The sequence below is a fragment of the Falco naumanni genome, chromosome 13, assembly GCF_017639655.2.
Source record: "Falco naumanni isolate bFalNau1 chromosome 13, bFalNau1.pat, whole genome shotgun sequence".
Taxonomy (NCBI): Eukaryota; Metazoa; Chordata; class Aves; order Falconiformes; family Falconidae; genus Falco; species Falco naumanni.
This window is the reverse complement of record NC_054066.1, coordinates 869356-889822: the sequence shown is the minus strand read 5'-3', so window position 1 is coordinate 889822 and position 20467 is coordinate 869356. Positions and strand designations below refer to the sequence as shown.

At 58.2% G+C, this 20467-nt stretch overlaps 1 protein-coding gene across 29 annotated transcripts in view; it reads left to right on the top strand.

Moving 5' to 3' along the window:
* Window positions 1-20467, top strand: part of KIF1A (kinesin family member 1A) — a 42608-nt gene that overhangs the window by 4368 nt on the left and 17773 nt on the right. For 5 of the 29 annotated variants that reach the window (XM_040613487.1, XM_040613494.1, XM_040613493.1 and 2 more), the window contains exons 2-27: window positions 2003-2154; window positions 6406-6482; window positions 6587-6766; window positions 7264-7329; window positions 7522-7700; window positions 8057-8168; window positions 8560-8637; window positions 8947-9012; window positions 9260-9277; window positions 9651-9726; window positions 9841-9919; window positions 10196-10338; window positions 10761-10787; window positions 12151-12359; window positions 12881-12960; window positions 13307-13382; window positions 15584-15663; window positions 15942-16048; window positions 16676-16759; window positions 16885-17065; window positions 17156-17228; window positions 17478-17571; window positions 17704-17852; window positions 18013-18191; window positions 18281-18418; window positions 19353-19634. In XM_040613487.1, the coding sequence (XP_040469421.1) occupies window positions 2049-2154; window positions 6406-6482; window positions 6587-6766; window positions 7264-7329; window positions 7522-7700; window positions 8057-8168; window positions 8560-8637; window positions 8947-9012; window positions 9260-9277; window positions 9651-9726; window positions 9841-9919; window positions 10196-10338; window positions 10761-10787; window positions 12151-12359; window positions 12881-12960; window positions 13307-13382; window positions 15584-15663; window positions 15942-16048; window positions 16676-16759; window positions 16885-17065; window positions 17156-17228; window positions 17478-17571; window positions 17704-17852; window positions 18013-18191; window positions 18281-18418; window positions 19353-19634 (2939 nt within the window). In that variant the 5' untranslated portion in view covers window positions 2003-2048. The remainder of the gene's footprint in view (window positions 1-2002; window positions 2155-6405; window positions 6483-6586; window positions 6767-7263; window positions 7330-7521; window positions 7701-8056; window positions 8169-8559; window positions 8638-8946; window positions 9013-9259; window positions 9278-9650; window positions 9727-9840; window positions 9920-10195; window positions 10339-10760; window positions 10788-12150; window positions 12360-12880; window positions 12961-13306; window positions 13383-15583; window positions 15664-15941; window positions 16049-16675; window positions 16760-16884; window positions 17066-17155; window positions 17229-17477; window positions 17572-17703; window positions 17853-18012; window positions 18192-18280; window positions 18419-19352; window positions 19635-20467) is intronic. The other 24 variants (XM_040613506.1, XM_040613504.1, XM_040613503.1 and 21 more) reach the window with 11 other exon arrangements.

Below are 20467 nucleotides of genomic sequence, written 5' to 3'. Positions count from 1 at the left end.
TGTGGGGTTTAGCCCAGCAACAGATCCATCGTCCCTAAGCACCAGTAGTGCCACAGGGTGCAGCAGCTTGAGCCGATGGCCTCATGTGAACGCAGCCCTTCCACCCAGGAATGTATCCCGTTGGGTATGTTGGTTGAGAAAACCCAACTTTTTCATTCCCCTTTGGCGTGGAGTCATGTTTGATTTTTCCTTTCTCTTCCATATGAGAAAGCAGATGAGCGGGGCACGCAGAGGGCCGTTGGTACGTGGCAGCCTGCTCTCTGGCTGAGGGACCCAACGGTGGTGTTAAAAGCCCGCTTAAAATAATCCACGCTCAAGAAAGCCTGAGTCTAAAATGCTTGAACCCGCTTAAAATAATCCACGCTCAAGAAAGCCTGAGTCTGAAATGCTTGAACTCTGGAGCTGTTGGGATTTAAGGGTGCAATTGCTGGCTGAGGACAGTGGGAGCTCTGGAGCCACCCCAGCAGGGCAGTGAGAGGGAGGGAGGGTTTGGGAACACTTAAGAGGAGAAGATTTGTCCTCCTCCTGCTGTCAGGGATGCAGACTCAATTTTAAAACAGGCAAAGCATTTTTAAAAGACAGAGCTGAGCTTGTAATGCTTTCTGGCTGCAAATGTTTCCATTGCACCATGAATATACCTGCCTTTGGGCAGAGCGTACGTTGGTTTTCCTCCCACCCCCTTTGGAAATGAAAACTGGAACTGTCAAACCTCAGTTAGTTTTAAAGCCATCTCCTTCTTTTGGGACACTTTCTGTGGATTTCTTTTTCTCTTCTTCCCCCCCTCCCCTCTGCCTCCTTTTCCACAAATTCAGCTCCACTTCCTTTGGGTCGTGGTCCACATAACCGGAGCTGTGCCATTGATCTGCTTCCTAGAGTGAGCATCCCACTGGCAAAGACCAGGCTCAGAAAGCCCTAGGGCGTTTGCAGACACCCTTGCAGGAGTCCTGTAGGCACGGATGCCAGAGGAGCCAGTGCCTGCCTGTGCTGCGGGGTGCTGAGCTCCTCTTCCACTGGTCGGCTCAGCATGAGGAGCCAGGGAGCAGGGGATGCGCAGAAGCGGGGATGGATGTTAGAAGGCAGGAATGGTTTTTGTCAGGGCTGATCCTGAACGACCCAGCGGTCAAGGGAGGGACCCCAGCGTCATTTTCTGGCCAATGCCAGGTAGGCTTAACTGGGACTTGGGGAGGGTGGGACAAGCTGTAGAGAGCCTGCGCGCCAGTGCTGGGATGAGAGGCTGCTGTGGGAGATGTTAGAAAGCAATTTGTTTCGTCTTGTGAGGTTTGTGATTTATTAGCAAAAGGAGTGGAAAAATGATCGTGAATTGGAAGCTTCAGCTGAGTGCGATTGCCACTGGCTTGCTGGCTGGTGCTGCTCCTGCTGACGCCGCACATCTGCTTGTGCTGGGAGCTGAATGAGAGGCAAATACCAGTGGTTGTGTTCAACAGCCGCCTCCTTTCTCGACATGAATGTAATGCCATCATTTTCCTCCCCTGCCTCCACCCAGTCCTGCTGACCAGCCAGTCCCTGCTCTTCGGGGGCCGGGGCAGAGGCAGGAGGCTTGGGTGATGGGCAGGGGGTTGTGGACTTGCTTGCAGGCGAGAGGCCACCTGCTCAGCACCGTTGGCACCCTGGGATGGAAAAAACACTCCCTGGGGGTCACACTGATGCTGACAGTCCCTATGTGCCCTGTCCTCTGCTGTGGGCGCCCACTGAATAATGCCACAGGGTGATGGAGGGTGATGGATGCTGCCCTGGGGTAAGGGCAGGGATGTCCCCTAGGACTGAGCAGGGATTCCTGACCTGAGATACAAGGGGAAGGGGGAAGAGGCAAAATGTGGGCAGATCAAGGGATGAAGCAAAATGTCATCTTCCGCACAGAGACAAACTAGCGTTCCCGGGAGGTTTCATTGCACACGATTTCTGTTCATTTTGCTGGCACATCTGTGAGATGGGGATTGGGATGCAAGCTTTCCTAACCCCCTCTTTTCTTCCCTCCCTGCAGGACAGCTGCTGCTCCCTGCTAGCAGGACCCACCTCCAGCTGGTGCAATGGCGGGAGCATCTGTGAAGGTGGCGGTGCGCGTCCGGCCCTTCAACTCCCGGGAGATGAGCCGGGAATCTAAATGCATTATCCAGATGTCGGGAAGCACCACCAGTAAGTGCTGGCGTCAGGGGAAGAGGGGCTCGGGAGGGCTTTGGGTGCTGCCTGGGGAGGAGCGCGCATGATCTGGCCACAGCAGCAAGTGCTGAGCTGCCAGGACCTTTGGTGTGGTTGCCGACAGCACTTGGTGTTGTTTGGAGGAGGGAATCTGGGGTGGGACGTCACCTTTCCCACAGCGAAATACAGTCCTGCTGTTAAAATGGCAGCAGTGAGATCTACATGGCACTGAGCCCTTGGGCGTCAGTGGTGCTGAGTGGGGCAGCATCCCTTGGCAGGTGATGGGGAGGAATCAGAAAAGCCTGAAAACACTGGTGCATTGATGTGGAGCTGAGGGTGCCCAGCCTGTGGTCGCCTGCCCAGATGTGGAAGCTGTGCACCAGGCAGTGAGCGGCTCCTGACGGCACTGCCTGGTCGGCTCCTGCACACCGCGGTGCGCTGGGACCCATCCCTGCTTCCGCGGGGCTTTGAGCCACAGCACCAGCAGCATGGAGGGGTGGGAGCAGGGTTTGCTGAAGGAATGGTGTGCTTGAGGAGGGGGGATGTGGCCCGGGGGGCTTGGGGGTTGCCTGTCCCATCAGAAGCCCATCTGGAATTTGTCCCTCTTTAAATAATGGCTGATGAAAGTATGGGGTGGGAAAGGTGGCTGAATCCCTTCTCTTTGGCTCTGGAAACCTCCAGATGGGACAGCATCTAAAATAACTCCCTCCCTGCCTGCCCGGGACTTCCTGCGTCACTGTCATCCGTGGGTGAAACACCAGCACCAGCCACCCCCGTGGCGGGTGCGCTGATGGGCTGCTATGACAACCCCAGCGGGAGGGGGAGGAGGGCACCCCGGGGGTGCAGGGCAGCTTTGTGACCCTGCCAGGTCTCCCACGCACCATGGGACGGGGAGCAGGAATGTGGGGGTCGGTGGGGCAGCATCTGCTGGTCTCTGGCGTCCTGAGGGGGGCTCTTCCTGCCCGGTTGCTGCAGGGATGTCCTGCCTGCCTGCAGTGCGGAGCTGGTCCCCTTGTGCCAGGGCAGCCTTTCTAGCCCAGCAGGAGCTGCACGCGTGCCCAGGGCCGGGCTGCCAGCAGGGGAGATGTCCTTTCTGGCCCTGATGGGTGCTGGGGACCCGGCACACCCCAGGCCCGGTCAAGAGCGTCAGGCGTCCCCCACCTCTGCCGTGGCCATGTTTGCTCAGGGTGATCTGGCTGTGCCCATCCTGCCACCCCCAGCCCCGCTGCCTGCAGCCCCACCCCAGGGCTGCCCCAGGCCCCTCGTCCCCCTGCCCTTGCTGGGGAGGGCTGGCCAGGCTGCAGGCAGGGGCAGTGTCCCAGCCAGCCCTTTGCTGACAGTGAGGTTTTTCTCCATGAGTAGACAAACCATCAGCTAATCCCCTTGGCTGGGGGGAGGTGATGGTGGGGGGACGACAACACGGACTCTGGTGCCTGCTTGTGCTGCTGGCTGGGGGAGGCAGAAGGATGCTTGTAGTACTGGCTGCTCCCCCTGGGCCCCCAGAGCGGGACTGTCTCAGCCCCCCAGCTCCTTGCAGAGAAGCCAAAAATAAATGTGTTTGGAGGGGTGAGAACAAGTTTCACCCTTCCCAGGATTATTTACGGAGACCCCTGCGCGTACTGAGGTGGGGCAGGTTGTTCTTCTGGCTAATGCATTAAGCCCCGTGGGGAGCAGCAGGGGCCGGGGACCAGGGCAGGAAGGGGTCAGCCCTCCTCTGCCATCCTTTTCCCCCTGAACTTACAAATGCCGTCCCCTTGGCTTGCTGCAGCCGTGGCTGCTCACCTGCCTGCCGACACCGCTGCTTTGTTCCCGTGGTGTCCCCTGCTCTGTGCGGCTGTGGGGACTGATCTGGGCACCAACAGCCCTGGCCCCTCTCCTGGCAGCTCCCACCAAGATGGAGAGGAAGGGACCCCAGATTTCATCCCGCAAGGCCATTAATATTCTCTTTCCAGAGCCATGCTTCCCCGAGCTTCAAAATACAGAGATTCTCTCCTGTGGGTCCTGGGTTTTATCCTGCTCAGTGCTTGGTTGCCTGCTTGCTGCACTCTGCCAGGCTGCTGGCTCTTCAGGGTGAAGACAGGAGTCATCTCCAGACGTTTTCCTCCTCCCCCTCTTGTCTGTATTTCTGCCTTCCCCCCCCACCCCACCTTTTTTAATCCCCTTTGGCAGAACATGAATCTTTTGAATCTTTTGCAGCAGCTTTGCAAAAGCCCTGGGGTGCCTGATCACAGGAGAGGAAAAAAAAAAAGTCAGGAGCATCCAGCCACATGGGGGTAAATAAATGGGAATAAAAGGGGCATGGGGAGTGTGTTTCAGCTCAGGATGAGAGACCTGCTGCTCTTAGTTTGCTCCCTTCTCCCCCATGTCCCAGTCTCTGGCCTGCTGGGCAGCTGGGCAGCTGGGCAGCTGCAGCTGGGATGCCCAGAGCTGCTTGGTGCCATCCCTGGCTGCTTCTCCGCCCCGTGCCCAGCATGGGCTGGCACTGGGATGCAGAACAGCCGCCTTGTGCAGCACCATCCTGCCCACTCCTGCTTTTGCCTGTGTTGGACTCATTTTTTTTGGGGTAACGCTCCTGTTCACTCTAGCAAGGATCACCTCTGCAGGGCGGAGACGGACTGGACACAAGCTTTGGGGAGCCAGGTGGCATGGCAGAGCTGCCAGATGAACCCCAGGAGCCATTGGACGTGTTCCACCTAGCTTCTTGCATGGCCTCCACACCTGCTTTGCTTTACGACAGCCACTCACATGCCCTCAACACACCGACCAGGCACCGGCAGGGATGGGCAGCCCCTGTGGCTGCCCACACTGACGAGAAGGCTCGGTGCCATTTTGGTCTGGATCTCAGTGGGGACCTCCAAGTCCCTTTTTGCAGTTGCTATGGAGATGTCACTTCCCAGCCCTTTCTCCTGGTAATTAGTCTGCCTGGGATTCAGGAGGCATCCAGAGCATCTGAGTCACGCTGCCTACAGTGGGCAGGCAGGCAAGGAGCCAGCACCCAGCCCCTCTTTGGTGCTGGAGCTTGGCTCCTGCCCACAGTGAGGGGCATCCGAGCAGCACTGTACTGTGGTTTCATGGTCGAGACTGGGTCCTGACCCAGCTTCCCACCTTCCACCTGCCCACCTTGCTGCCTTTGCTGGCAGCAATGAACCGGTCTCAGGCCAGAAGTGGTGGATCTCTCCTGGGGGAGAATCTGTTGCGGCAACGGGGGAGGAATTCGGAGCAGAAAGCATCCGTATCCGTAACACCATTCACCAGGGCATCTGAGCCTGCGGGGAGCGGACCGTGCCGTGCCTGAGGTGCTGGGGAAGGTCCCAGCTTGAATCCCAAAGGGGCATGAGCGCTGGCCAAGCAGCAGCCCTGGGGCAGGGCAGGTTGGGGCTGTGGTGGAGCGAGCTCCATCAGCCTCAGCGGCGTGTGGCCTCCTTGTCCCTGGCAGTGGCAGGGAGCGGCTGTGGGCTGTGGGCACAGGAGCTGTGCTGTGCTGGCCTGCAAGGTCATTTCAATGTCGCCTAATGTGACTGATGGCTGGATCTCATGACTACCCTGCTGGTTTGGGTTTCCTCTGACACATCTGTTGTTTCAGAAAAAAACCCATCATAAACGCTTTGCAGGGGGTGGGGTGGGAAAGCAGTGAGTGAGGAAGAGAAGTGATGCAGTCTCCAGTTTCCATGGCAACGTCCTTTTCATCAGGGGATGGGAAAAAGCAGGCTCTTGTTTCCGCTGGCATTAACCAGCCTGTTGGGGCTGGGTACCTAAAAGAAAGCACAGGGGAGGGGTGGCAGGAGCCAGAGGGGCCGGGGGGAGCCTCGATGGGGCTGTGGCTGCACCTGCCCCACAGCACCGATGTTGTGGCTTTGCGCACGGCCCCTCCAGCTGTGGGATGAAGGAAGAGTATGGTCCTCCGGTGCTGGTCCTAGTGCCACGCGCTGTGGGCAGATGCTGAAGCAGGAAGGAGCCCGAGGGAAGGAGCCGTCTCCCCTACACTGTGCCCAGCAGGGTGTTTGGGCAGGGCTCTGCCCTGCTCGCTGGGCTGCTGCAGGCTCTGCCAACCACGGCACCCACATCTTCTGCCGGGACTGTTGGGGTCTGGGGGCTCTGGTCCCACCTGCACAGCTGGAGGGTCCCAGTCCCACTTTCCAGGACCATTTCAGACTGAACCCCATCACCCTTCCCTTGTGAGCAGGATCCGGGTGGCAGGGGTACCATGGGTGGCTGGGTGGCTTCACGTTCCCCTCTGTTTGCCCCTAGCTATCCTGAACCCGAAGCAGCCCAAAGAGACACCAAAAAGCTTCAGCTTTGACTATTCCTACTGGTCCCACACCACGGTAAGCAGTGGGAGGCCTGAGACTGCCTGAAGCACTGGGCTAGGTTGGGGAGAGGCAGGAGGAGCCCCTTGCCAAATTTCTTCTTGCCCCCCTCCTCTCTGCAGCCCGCAGACATCAACTATGCATCTCAGAAGCAAGTGTACCGTGACATTGGTGAGGAGATGTTGCAACACGCCTTTGAAGGCTACAACGTCTGCATCTTCGCCTACGGGCAGACAGGTGCTGGAAAGTCCTACACCATGATGGGGAAGCAGGAGAAAGACCAGCAAGGAATCATCCCACAGGTACTGCTTGGTGAAAAGCTGCCTGTTACCCTGGTCCCAGCGGGGTGCCCAAAGGAAGTGAAGAGGGGAGCAGGGCAGGAGTTGGGCCAGGCTTTGGCAAGGTCTACTGCAGTCCTGCCGTGGCAGTGAGCCAGGCTGGCTCTGCCAGAGGGTTGGGGGACAGTGAGTGTCACACCAGACTCCTCTGAGGCCGTATGAATTACGGTTTGGCCCCGTGAGGCTGGTGTTTGTGAGCAGCAGCAGTCCGAGTGCTGAGCTGCTGGCGGCTGTGCTTGCTGAGCTGCCGCAAGATGTTCCAGCAGAGTGCCATGGGGGTTCTGGGGATGCTGAGCCCACCGTATCAGTAGGGACGGTTCTGCCAGCTCCCCAGGAACTGTCCCAGCACACAGAAGCTCTGTTTTTTGGGGTGAGAAGGTAGAAATCCCTGTGGCTTGGGCACCCCAGGCAGAAGTATTCTTCTGATGGAGGGCTGAGCAGCCTGGCTCTTCTCTCCGCAGCTGTGCGAAGACCTCTTCTCCCGCATCAATGACACGACAAACGACAACATGTCCTACTCTGTGGAGGTAGGCACCCTATTGCTCGCCTAGCCCGGTTCCAGCCTCCCACCCACCTCTGCAAGCCATGCTGGTGTGCAGACCCCTCTTTGGGGGGTCCCATTCCTGGGTGTGATGTGGGTGGGTGTGGCCTGATTCTGTCTGTGTGCTGAGCATCCGTGTCCTGCTGGCCACTAGCCCTGCCTGTGCCCTCTGCTGTAGGTGAGCTACATGGAGATATACTGTGAGCGCGTGAGGGACCTCCTGAACCCCAAGAACAAGGGGAACCTGCGGGTGAGGGAGCATCCCCTTATGGGCCCGTATGTTGAGGACCTTTCCAAGCTGGCTGTGACCTCTTACAATGACATCCAGGACCTCATGGACTCTGGGAACAAGGCCCGGTGAGTTGGGGAAGCAGGACATGGCCAGGATTCGTAGTCTGCAGATGTGTCCAGAAGGTCCTGCTTATTAACTTCCTTGCTTTGGCAGTCTGGCTGGTGTGGAGGTGGAAGTCCCCTCCTATCCAAGCGCTGAGTACCCACCACTTATTTTCATGTTACTTCCTTTCTTTTCTCAAAATGCCCTGGAGCCAGCAGGAAAAAAACTGGACTTCTGCACATCTTCTTCCAGAGTCCTCTTCTGTCCTCCAGAATCACCTTCCTATCATGTACCCTGTCCTGAAATGAGCCCTGGCCCCATCACCAGCCACTCCAGTGTCCCCTGCAGAGTGTCATATCTCTCTGTCCTTTTCCCACAGCACGGTGGCTGCCACCAACATGAATGAGACCAGCAGCCGCTCCCATGCTGTGTTCAACATTATCTTCACACAGAAGCGGCATGACGCTGAGACGGACATCACCACTGAGAAGGTGAGAGCAGAGCCTGGCGGACTCAGAGGAACCCACACGGACTCATCAAGGGCTTGGTGTGCTATCAACAGCACTTGGGATGAGATGGTGTGGCCTGATGGAGGGTGGAAACGGGATGGAGATGAGTCCCAGGCACACACTAAGCTCACGGTCCCCTTGAAGTACCGGCCCCTGAATGGGGTATTTGGCAGCTGGTGCCCTCCAGCCCTGCCTGCAAGGTTGTTAGCTCTGCTGCTGGCCGAATCCTGGCTGGGGTGACCCCGCAGAGCCCACCTCTGCCCTCAGAGTGGTGTCACCTTGCAACAAGTCTTTGCTCCATCCATCCTTGGCTGCGCGCTGGGGCCTGGCTTGCTGTGCCTGCCAGGGCTGACAGCCTCGTCTCTGCCTGCAGGTCAGCAAGATCAGCTTGGTGGACCTGGCAGGGAGTGAGCGAGCCGACTCCACTGGTGCGAAGGGCACAAGACTAAAGGTGAGAGCTGGCGTGAGGTCCCCTTCTGCCGGTGGGGACACCACGTCCTGCCCCCTTGTCCCCATTTTTCCTTGCCTGGTTCCTTGCCCAATACGCTGCCAAAATCCTTGACTGGGTTTTGTTTGAAAGCCGCCCAGTGCCAGTTCCACTGGGGTCCATGAGTCCCGGCTGGAAGATGCTGGTTACCCAGTAAGACCAGCTGCTCTGTGCTCGCCCCATACTGGGAATTCCTCATCCTCCTGGTGTACTGGGCTTCAGTGCTGCTATGAAATGGGGCCTGAGCATCCGGGTTTTTCCTCTTTCCACCAGGAAGGAGCAAACATCAACAAGTCCTTGACCACATTGGGGAAAGTCATCTCTGCCCTGGCTGAAATGGTAGGTAGCTAGAGTGCAGACAAGCAGTGGCACCACAGGGGAATGGGCTCAACTCTGAGGGATGGAGCATCCTGGCTCTGAGGGATGGGCAGACCCATCCCAAGCAGTCTCTGGGGCTGGGATGAGCTGGCCTGGTGAGGCTGCCATCTCCATGGGGTGTGCCTGCCGCTCTCTGTGGATGGGCAGCTGTGGTGCGTGCTGAGGAGGGGAGCAGCTCACTTAAACAACCTTTCTGCTTTCTTTGCAGGATTCGGGGCCGAACAAGGTAGGTGCCCTGGTCAGGCTGCAGAAGTGGGGGTTGTTTTTTAGCAGAGTTGGGTGGGAGTGGGTTCCAGAGTGGTTTGGGGTTGAGGCTCTGCCCAGACCCAAGCCATGCTTCTCCTGGGGGCTGGCAGAGCCCTCAGCATCCTTCTCACCCTCCTCACCTGGTGGCTTTCAGTACCTGGCATTAAACACCATCCTTGGTCCAGGCAGGACATTTCACAGGCAGGACTTGTGGAGCTAAGCAGAGCTGCCCAAGGTTGCAGTTGCTGGGCAGAGCCATCCTCTGAGTCCCCGTGACTGGGGACCAGCTGTCACCTTCCCTTTGAAAAGAACAGGGAGCCTGACAGCTCTTCCCTCCACTCTCCATCCCCCAGAACAAAAAGAAGAAGAAGACAGATTTCATCCCCTACCGGGACTCAGTGCTGACCTGGCTGCTGCGGGAGAACCTGGGTGAGGATGTGGGTGGGAGGTACGGGTTTGGTGGCGGGCATGGCTGCCGAGCGGAGGGTGATGGCTGGCATGGGGACCAGCATCTCCCTGATGCAGGTGTATCTCTCGGTACAGGGGGAAACTCCAGGACAGCCATGGTCGCTGCTCTGAGTCCTGCTGACATCAACTATGATGAGACCCTCAGCACCCTCAGGTAGGAAGAAGTGCACCTGTCCCCCACAGCAGGCAAGGGCAGGGGGGGTCTCTGAAACCTAAGCACTGCCACATGCTCTCCTCACCTCTGTGGTATCCCGGGCTGGGGGGGTGCTGTGAGCAGACCCTGAAACCTCAGACAAGAGTCTGAAGGGTTGTCCCGGTGCCGAGATCCTCCAAATCATCACTTGCTAAAGGGGCTCAGTGTCACTCCTGCTTGCCCAGTAGCTGGGGCTTTGACCCCTCCACCAGTACTCAGGGCTTTGCCCTTCCCTAGGTACGCGGACCGTGCCAAGCAGATCCGCTGCAACGCCGTCATTAATGAGGACCCCAACAACAAGCTGATCCGGGAGCTGAAAGACGAGGTGGCACGCCTGCGTGACCTTCTCTACGCCCAGGGCCTCGGGGACATCATTGACAGTAGGTACCACCCGGTGTGCTCTGGCAGTGGTTCCAGGCAGAGGCAGGCTGGAGTCCCCCCTGCCTGCAGGGCTGCATCCCCACAGCTGCCCTGCATCCTGCTCTGCCAGCCCATGGCAGCATCACACTGCTGAAGTGTGGCCGGGACACCTCCAGCGAGCCCCTGCATGTGTGTTCGTAACCCCCAGCCCACTTCTGCAAGCAGGAGGAGCTGCTTTACACACAGCAGATCTCCCCTTCTCACCCTCCACCTCCTGTTTTCAGCATCCTGTGCCCGGCAGAGGTGCCAGGAAGATGTTCCCGGGGCTGCGCCTGTCCGTAGCCTCTCTGTGTGGTGTCAGATATCCTGCTGAGATGAACCCACTCTTGTTCTGTTCTCTCTGTCTTACCCCCGCTCCCTGCCCTCTCTCTCTTTCTCTTAGCCCATCCTGCTGCAGGAGGATCCAAATGTGTGTATTCCCCATCACTGGTACTCTCTGTTGCTTCATGGCTTTTGGGAGGTGTAGGCTGCGCCCAGGGGCACCTGTGCAGCATGGGGAAGGGCTCCTGTAGCTGATGGAGAGGCACTTGCCCACAGGCTGGCTGTCCCTGGGGAGCTGGCAAAGGAGATGGTGGTGGAGTCATGGTTAGTGCCTGGGCTCAGGATAGCGCTTGGAGGGACCAGTGTCCTCCCCACTGCTGTGCAGGGGGCTTCATCCCCACGGGGGATCCATGCTGTCATGATGTTTTCCGTTGCTGCTGCTGCTGCTGCTGCTTCCTCTGCTGGCGCTGGGGCTCGTTGGGACTGGAGCCTGGCACGGCGCTTGGGTGGACTGGCACGGTGCTCTCCCAGTGGAGGGGTCTGTGGTGATGGTTAGGAGGTTTTTGCCTGTGGATAAGCGCTGTTGCCCCTCGTGCCCTGGGCCAGGCAGTGCAGCCAGGCTATGGTGAGCCCATGGAGGAGACGGGGACCTGGCTGGTCCCTTCCTGGCTCAGCTTTCCCAGATGTGGGCTGGTGGAGATGGGTGACTAACGCTGCACCTGCTAACCTGTGCCCTGCCTGCCTCCGGCTCAGCGTGCTGAGCCCCTGCAACTTCTCAGGGCTGGAGGAGCATCTCTGATACCTGGGTCCCTTTGTCGTGGGGTCCCGTGGCAGCCGATGTGTGGGGTGCTGGTGGACAAGTGCCGCTGCCTGTCATAGGCATGCTGCCACCCTGCCTTCACTTCGCACTCTCTCTGGTTGCCCCACCAAGGCCCTGCATCAGCGGGCCAGGGGCTTGGGCTCTGCCAGCAAGGGGATCCCACAGCTCCTTTTGCTCCCTTCCCTTGACCCCCTTGTAGGGTGGAGGGCCACTGCTTCTCCTCCCCTTCCCTTCTCATTCCCTGCCCCCAGATCCAGCAGTCTGGGGCAGCCGGGCAGGGAAAACCACCTGGGCTGTGTCAGTGGGGGAGGATGACAGGGGCAGCGGCACGCTCTTGGGGAGAATGTTTGATCCCAGACCTGATGGCTGCAGGGTGTGGTGTTGCAAAAAAGCAGCCCCAGGAGCCCGGGAGACCTCCAGGGCTGTTCCAGCAGCTGCTTCCCAAGACAGCCCCATGCTCCTGGGGGCTGCCTGGGCTGGGGGAGGGATGTGTGTGCCCTTGCCCTGCTGCTGCTTGTGCTGCTGTGCAGTTGCCTGTGCCTTTTCCATGTAATTCCTGGCTTTCTTCTCAACACACCCAGCCACTCTTTTTTTTCCCCCCAACAGCTTTTCTTGTCTCTATCTTTCTCTTTCTCTTTCTCTTCCTGTCCATGTGCCTTTCCCTGGCCCGTCCCTCCTTCCCCACCCGTAGATGTGTCCGACTTTGAGAACAATAATGATGCTAGAAGGGCTGAGCTGAGTCACCGCCATGACAATCTCTCCACAGTGACCAATGCCATCGCCGGGATCAGCCCCTCTTCCTCCTTGTCAGCCTTGTCCAGCCGTGCTGCCTCTGTCGCCAGCCTCCACGAGCGCATCATGTTTGCTCCAGGCAGTGAAGAGGCAATCGAAAGGCTCAAGGTAAGAGGCAGGATGGAGGGCTGAGCTCAACGCTCTTGCACTGAGGCTTGTGGAGGGGGCTTGGTGTTTTCTGGAAGCCCATTAGGGGTGATGCTTATGGGAAGTGATGCCCAGGTGCACTCTTGCAGAGTGGACAGACCCAGAGGCGCCCAGTGTTCTGGACTGCTGATGGCAGAGGGTTTGGCACAGCAGGGTCCATGTGGTGCTGCCATCCTCCCTGCAGGGTGACTGCCGCCTTTGCCCTGTGGGACAAGTGCTCCTGGCTTGAGACGGGTGCTCCCAGCTCAGCATAGTGCAGGAGCGGACTGGCAGCGAGGGGATGGGGAGGCTGGTTTTCGTGCCTCGCTCTTCAAAGATGGGGATGATGGAAAGTTGTGGGTGAAATGCAGTCATGGCTTGTTTAAACCAGGCTGGAACTAGGACCAGTGTCCTGCCGCGGTCTGCTCGGCAGAGCTTGGCAGAGCGAGCAGGTGTGCTGCCTGTAGGATGCCCTAACCCCCTGCTAACCCCGTGCTTGCCAGGAAACTGAGAAGATCATTGCAGAGCTGAATGAGACATGGGAGGAGAAGCTGCGAAGAACGGAAGCAATCCGGATGGAGAGGTGGGTGGGATGGGATGGGGTGAGGTGGGGTGGGCTGGGGTTCCCCAGGCATCTTCACTCCTCTGCACTTTGCCTACAGCAATTCAGCTCCTAGGAGCAGCCAGGCAATCTCGACTGTCCAGCTGTAACCTGGCTGCCCCCCGGTCACCCTTGTGCCTACCACGTTAGCCTGCATGGTCATGGTCTGCTCTGAGCAACCCTCTTGAGGCACAGAGAGAGCTGAAGCAAGCCCTATGGCTATGATCTGTGGGTCAAACCCACGGGCTCAGGTCCTGTCCTGGGCTTGTCTAGTGCTGGCTCCAGGGGCTCATGGGGCTTTGACAGGCTCTTTCCCTTGCTGCTTCAGGGAAGCGTTGCTGGCTGAAATGGGGGTGGCCATGAGAGAGGACGGAGGCACCTTGGGTGTTTTCTCTCCTAAAAAGGTAGGATCATCTTACTTTCTTCTTTCCGGCAAACAAGGGCTGGTTTATACCCCCACAGCTCCCTTTCAACCCGCCCTGTCACTGCTGGCCAGCCCCCAGTATTTCACCGGCCTTTTCTTGGCTCTGAAACCCGCAGGGGAAGTAGGTGTTGACCCTGCTGGGTACGAACATTGGTGGAAACTCATGGCTAAACATCCAGCCCTCGTTGCCTGGATGCTGTCCCCATTCAGGTGGGGCTTCGCTTTTGATCGCTGTGTTGGACTTCAGTGTCAGCTTTTAAAAATCCATACTTCGGGGTATTTGAAATTGCTGCCACTGAAATTGGCAAGTCCTCACTGAGAAATGTGGGTGTGGAAATATTCCATACTCTTTATTACTTGTAGTATCCTGGAAAGTATTTTCTTAGCAAATACCAGCCATGCCCCAAAGAGTTTGTGCACCCGTGAACCCTGCCAAGCACCAGTTACAGGACGTTATGCCCCCTTACTCATCTGTGTAACTGTTGTGGTGGTGATACCAGTTTACGGTCCCAAGCCTGCAAAACCTGCAGAGCAGCACAGGCTCCTAAGGTGCAGGCAGAAGCTGGTAGGACCAGGGCATGCTCGCTTTGCTTTCCCGCTGCACTGAGGGATGCTCTGAGAGCTGATGCTCGTTGGCTTGGCCAAATGTCTTAGTAGATATGTGTGTCCCAGCTGGGGTGGTGGCACTCAGTGCTGAAGGCTTTGGGACCTTCCCATTGCATGCCTTGGAACAAATTTATATACTTCTGTCTTTGTTTCTCATTCTTGTCTCAGCTGCTGCCTGTTAGGACCCCAGACCTTTGTGTAGAAAGTGTGGGGGTTTATTCCCCGAAGCAGGTTGGTCTTGGAGGTGGGGTATTGCTGTGGTGGTCTTAGTTCCTCCTTGCTCTTCAGCTGTCTGGTGGGTGGAAACTCTTCTGACTTCTCCAGTGGCTGGCAAGGAAAGTTAGTGTCGACAGTGTGCAAAACTCTGTTTTGTTAAGGGCAAAGCAGGGCAGGACTTTGTTGTCCTGCCGTGTGCCATCACTGGGGTGGTTACCTCTCCGAGGAGCTTAGTGGAAGGTAGAGCATATGCCTTCTACTAGCCAGCCTTGCAAATCTGGAGAAAAACTGTAAACTGAAGGAGTCTCAGAGCCCACGACTACATGTCTGCCCAGAGAGGCCAGAGGTTAAATGTTATAGCCAGCTTACTCCTGCCAGCCACCATGGAGGAGGAGAGCCTGCATTTCCCTTGACCTCCAGCTCTCCTGCACTATTTGGAGTGAGTCTCTCCTATCAGTCAGGGCTTGTAGCACTGTTGTGAGGGGGAAACTTCTGCTTGCTGGGTGTTAGCAGGCTGGCAAGACATTTCTTACGGTCTCTATTCTTATTTCTGGGAAACTCAGAACTTCACTTACTGATGCTCCTGGGACTTGACCTGTTGCCTGAAGGTGCAATCACAGCAGTTTGCAGTGGGGTGAACTAAGCTAGCTGCAGGCAGAGAGTTCTGTGCCCCGGAGAGAAGCTTCCCTCCTGTCAAGAACAAAGTGGTTTGTGACCCAGGGAAAGAAAGTGATGGGAGGGGACTGTTAGGACCAGGGAGTCAAATTCAGCCTGCAGGTGTGGCTTCAGGTCTCCACTACTTTTCATTGAACCTCTAGTTTGGGAACTGCTCTTTTGGGTGCTTCATCTGTCCTTGTACCATCAGTGGAAGAAAACGGGCACTTTTAGTTCCCTTACCCTAAACCGGCTGCCGCACAGGACATGGCTCTGCCTCAGCTACACTGCCGGCGGCGGAGCTGGGGGCTATGGTGAGGCCAGGGCCCATGGGCATGCAGCACGGGTAAGCAAGGTCCAGCCCCAGGAGACACTAAGCCATATCAAGGACTCCTCGTAGGAAGTGTTCAGCTCCCTGCTGGGCTTGTTTGCAACACAAATTTTCAAAGGCAGCCAGGGGAAGGGCGCCCAGGGCTCAGACCTTTGAGGAGGAAAGCAAGGGGGCATGTGGAGGCAGGTCATCCTCATCCCATTCTCTGCAGTCCCCTTGAAAAGTACCTGCCTAGGCATGTTGTCCTAGAGCTATGGAGAGCAGGAGAGCCTGTGCAGGGGCCAGCCCGAAGTGTTGCTGGGTTCCCAGCTCCCTTGGGAGCACCCCTCAGTAGATGAGCCATACCAGGGTAACTCCTTGTTTGTCTCTCCCAGACGCCACACTTGGTCAACCTGAATGAGGACCCGCTCATGTCCGAGTGTCTTCTCTACTACATTAAGGATGGGATAACAAGGTGAGGGCCAGGTCCCATGGAGTGGTGGGAGCCTAGTGCCTGACTTGCCTCGGTGGGCAGTAGGGTGATAGCTGTCTCCAGGCTGGACACCGTTCTGGGGCATCCCCAAAGTGTCGTGGCCATGTGGGAAAAGTGTACGTGCCTGGCAATCTCATTAGGGATGGTGGTGCTGCTGTGCACCAAGGGCTGCTCCCGTCAGCTCGATGGATGATTCGGGGAGGGGAGGCCCAGGGAAGGGCTGCTTTGAGGGAGGATCAAGCTGGGTTTCCCCCTGGCAGGGTTGGCCGGGAAGATGCAGAGAAGAGACAGGACATCGTTCTCAGTGGGCACTTCATTAAGGAAGAGCACTGCCTTTTCCGCAGCGACACCAAAACCGGCGGTGAAGGTATTCCTTGTCCGGAGTGGCTCCACCTCCCCAGGGACCCCAGTCCCCAGGACCTACCCCCGGCTGGGAGTTCTGCCCTCCTTGGACTAGTGGGGCTCTCCTGCATGGCTGTGGCTTCTCTGTGCTTCCAGAGGGAGCCATGGCCCTCACCTAGCTGGGAGGGAAGCTTGAGCAAGGCACGTGGAAGCTGCCATGGTGAGGCAGGCTGGGGAGGTCGGGGCAGGATGGAAGAGCAGACTGTAGATGACTCCCCCACCCAAGATGCGGAGCCGAGCCCACCCCGCAAACCAGCAGGGATCTGGGGGTGAAAGGGTTTTGGGAGATGAGCCTGGGGAGGCTGGGGATGCATGCTGGAGGCTCTGATCTCCTCTCATGTTCAGTCTTCAGCTGCTTTTAGTCCTCGGGACCGCTCTGATTAACATGAGGTTGGCCGAGCCCTGTTGGTTACCCAGGGTGTGGGTGCTGCTGGTGGGTACCCCAGTGTGCCCCACTCCATACCTGGGGTGCCGACTGGGGCAGCTCTCGCCTTCTGGGGCTGCAGGAGCAGCAGAGTGGGAGGTGCAGGATTTATCCCTCTGCTTCCACCTTACCTTCACTCCTCCTCTCCCCCTCCCACTGTCTCTGCAGTGATAGTGACCCTGGAGCCCTGTGAAGGCGCTGACACCTATGTGAATGGCAAAAAGGTGACAGAGCCCAGCATCCTGCGTTCAGGTGGGTCCCTGGAGCTGGTACACCAGTGGTGCTCTAACCCACTTCCCTCCGTCCCACGGGGTCCCTGTAGGCTGTCCTGCGTTAAACCCAGGTCCTTTTCCTCCACCCTGCCTGTAACCCTGTAGGAAATCGCATCATCATGGGGAAGAGCCACGTCTTCCGCTTTAACCACCCCGAGCAGGCTCGGCAGGAGCGGGAGCGGACCCCGTGCGCCGAGACACCCGCTGAGCCTGTGGACTGGGCTTTTGCTCAAAGAGAGCTGCTGGAGAAGCAGGGCATCGACATGAAGCAGGAGATGGAGCAGCGGTGAGGGTGCAGGGGATGGGGCAATGGAGAGTTGGGGAGTTGAGTATCCACCTTCAGGTTGGTCATCCTCTCCTTCCCTGTTCCTCCCAGGCTCCAGGAACTGGAGGACCAGTACCGGAGGGAGCGGGAGGAGGCGAATTACCTTCTTGAGCAGCAGAGGCTGGTAGGTGACCAGGATCTGGCTCCTTCTTGGGCTTCCCAGGCATGACTGAAGTCCTGGTGGATCTTTGGATAGGGTGGCTCTGTGTGTCCCCAAAACAAGGGCAAACCTGTTGTTCCTGGGGTTGTCCCTGTAAGTCGACCCAGAGGAGGGAGAAGGCCAGGTGCTTGTCGGATGGGGAGAAGCACCATGGCAGCATGGAGGAAGGTCACACTTTGTGGGCTGCATCATCCCTCTCTCTGCTTCCCCCAGGACTATGAGAGCAAGTTGGAGGCTTTGCAGAAGCAGATGGACTCTCGGTATTACCCTGAGGCAAATGAGGAAGAGGAAGAACCTGAAGATGAAGGTGAGGGCTAGGTCCACCACAGGGTTTTGATGCTTTCTGCGGGAGCAAGAAGAGTGGACTGCATGTCCCCTGGGCACCTCTGCGCCCCTGTTCTCCCAGCGGTGGGGTGACTGTCCCTCCATGTCCCCACAGTGCAGTGGACGGAGCGGGAGTTTGAGCTGGCCCTCTGGGCCTTTAGGAAGTGGAAGTGGTACCAGTTCACCTCCCTCCGTGACCTGCTCTGGGGCAATGCCATCTTCCTCAAGGAAGCCAACGCCATCAGTGTGGAGCTGAAGAAAAAGGTGGGTGCCTCAGGCTCCTCTCTGGCGTGCTGTGGCACCCACGGCAGAGGCCACAAGCACAGGCAGCCAGGGAAATGCTGAGGAAGGGGTCACTAAAGGCACAGCATGGCACCTGCCGTCCTCTGAGGCAGCTCACTTGTCTCCCTCTGCTCCTCTCCAGGTCCAGTTCCAGTTCGTGCTCCTCACCGACACACTGTACTCGCCTCTCCCCCCTGACCTCCTGCCTCCTGATGCCGCCAAGGACCGGGAAAAGCGGCCGTTCCCTCGGACCATCGTGGCCGTAGAGGTGCAGGACCAGAAGAACGGGGCGACACATTATTGGACGCTGGAGAAGCTGAGGTAGGAGGATGGTGCCCATGACAGGGAGGGCTTGGCCAGCCTCAGCCCGGTTTCTCCCAGCTGTCCATCGTGTCCCCCTCTGCCTGCAGGCAACGCCTGGACTTAATGCGTGAAATGTATGACCGTGCAGCAGAAGTGCCTTCTAGTGTCATCGAGGACTGCGACAATGTGGTGACCGGTGGAGATCCTTTCTATGACCGCTTCCCCTGGTTCAGGCTGGTTGGCAGGTGAGCGCTTTGGCTCCTTCTAAGCACGGCTGGGACCCGCAGGCAGCCCTGTGGGAGGAAGCGCCGCCAGCTCTGCCACGTGCGGAGCGTTTGTCTCCCTGGGGCCGTGCCATGGGAGGATGCGTTGACCCCCTGGTGCTGGTCAGGGCCCATCTTTACTGCGATGGCTTTCCTCCACATGGACTGCTGGCACCCCGAGAGACCCATGAGCCGCTGAGCAATGCTCCCACTGCCTGCCCTAACGCAGTCCTGTGAGGCATGGGCTCTTGGCTTGACACCAGTGGGAAGCGGGGGGCTATGGCTGTCCAGCAGGCTGAGAGCCTGTGCCATCGCAACTTCTGCCCTGGCAGTCACGCGTCCACGTATATGTGTTGGTGTCTGAGCATCCGTCTGTACGGTATGTGCCGCCTGTCTCCGTGCGCTTCCCACTTGCTGGCTGGAAGAGTGCAATGCCAGCAACGAGGATGAGCCACCCTGGAGAAGGGGTCTGCCCCGGTGGGCAGGGGGAGCAGGGGACTGAGCCGCATGGCCCAACCAACCGCACCTGCCACAGCGTTGTCCCCCCCGTGCCATGGCATGTGGAGAGTTTCCCTTCAGTGGTGGAGGCTGCAGTGCCTGCTCTGTCCCCACGTTGCCCACAAAGCCAGCGAGGGGAATCCCCACCATTTGCACCGGCTCCTTGGGTTGCTCCTTTCTCCGCCCTTTATAGCTGATGGCTGTTGGTGGCTTCCTTTAGAAACACACCGGACGGACGGGCAGGTCTTTATTTCCCAGCGGCCTTTGGTTTAAGCAGGAAAAAGCCCCGTCCCAAAACCCAACTCGTTAAAAAAAAAGCCCACCCCCCAAAAAAAAAAAAGCAAAATTCCTATTCTTGCTCTCTCTGTTTGGAACAGCTGGTGTTAACCTGTCTTCTATCTTGTTGTACTAACCTTAGTTCAGATATCTCTGGCTGCAACAGCTCTCCTCTTTTCAACACATGCATGAGCGAGCGCATGGCTGATCTCACCCCCTCCCCTACCTTCTCGAACCCCGACTCCGACATCACCGAGCCTGCTGACGAGCAGCACCAGGGGCAGGAGGAGGAGGAGGAGGAGGAGGAGGAGGAGGAGGAGGAGGAGGCGGAGGACCTGGAGGAAGACATCTTTCCGGAGTGCCCACTGTGTGATGGCCGGGATCCGTTTTACGACCGCTCCCCCCTGTTCAGTTTAGTAGGAAGGTTGGTGAGGTTTTAGGAGAGCATGCCGGGAAGGAACTAGCTCTTTCGCATGAGGGAACTGCTTTCGGACACAACTCCCACCTCTGGGGTGTTCCAGAGGCGCAGGGGGTGGCCAGCTGGCCGGGATTGCTGCTGAGCCTGGGGCGCCGGGCAGGGCGGTGAGATGCCCACCGAGGTAGGGCTGTGACAAGCACAGCGGCGCCAGGGGGGTAGCAGGGGAAAGTAGACGGTGCCAGCTCCGCTGGAGACCCTTTAGGCAGGTCTTGGGGATGATCCCTGAGCAGGGGAGCTCTGCTGCATCTTTGGCACTGAAGGAGCTGAGGGAGCCGCACAGGGGTCTTAGTCCTGGGCGTTTCTGTCCCAGGGAGGGCCATCTCCCACCCGACTCGGGGTGACTCCTTGTGGTGCTGGTGGCAGGTGACACGCCGGCACTTCAAAACTGCATGTGCCTCTGGCACCGGCTTGGCTGTCCCAGCTGCAGCGGTCAGCATGAGCCCCCTCTGAGGCGGAGGCTTGAACGTCCTCAGGCGGTCCGGAGGACAAAGCTGAGGGGAGTGAGGGGAGAGCTGGGCACAGGAGGGACGGGAGGGCTCTTCGAAAAGTGGCGTTTTCTCTTGCCTCCCATACCCGGTGCTCGGCTTGGGGCCATCCCTGCCAGCTTGGCACAGGAGTTGTTCAGGGAGGTCGTGGGAACCCGGGTACAGGCTCCAAATCCTCCTCGGCTCCAGCTGAGGACAAGAGCTTTGATGCCTCAATACCTGTTGGCCAGGTGACACCCCCCCCCCCGGGCTCCATCAGTCTTGGCCTGAGGAAACCCACCAGCTGCCACAAAA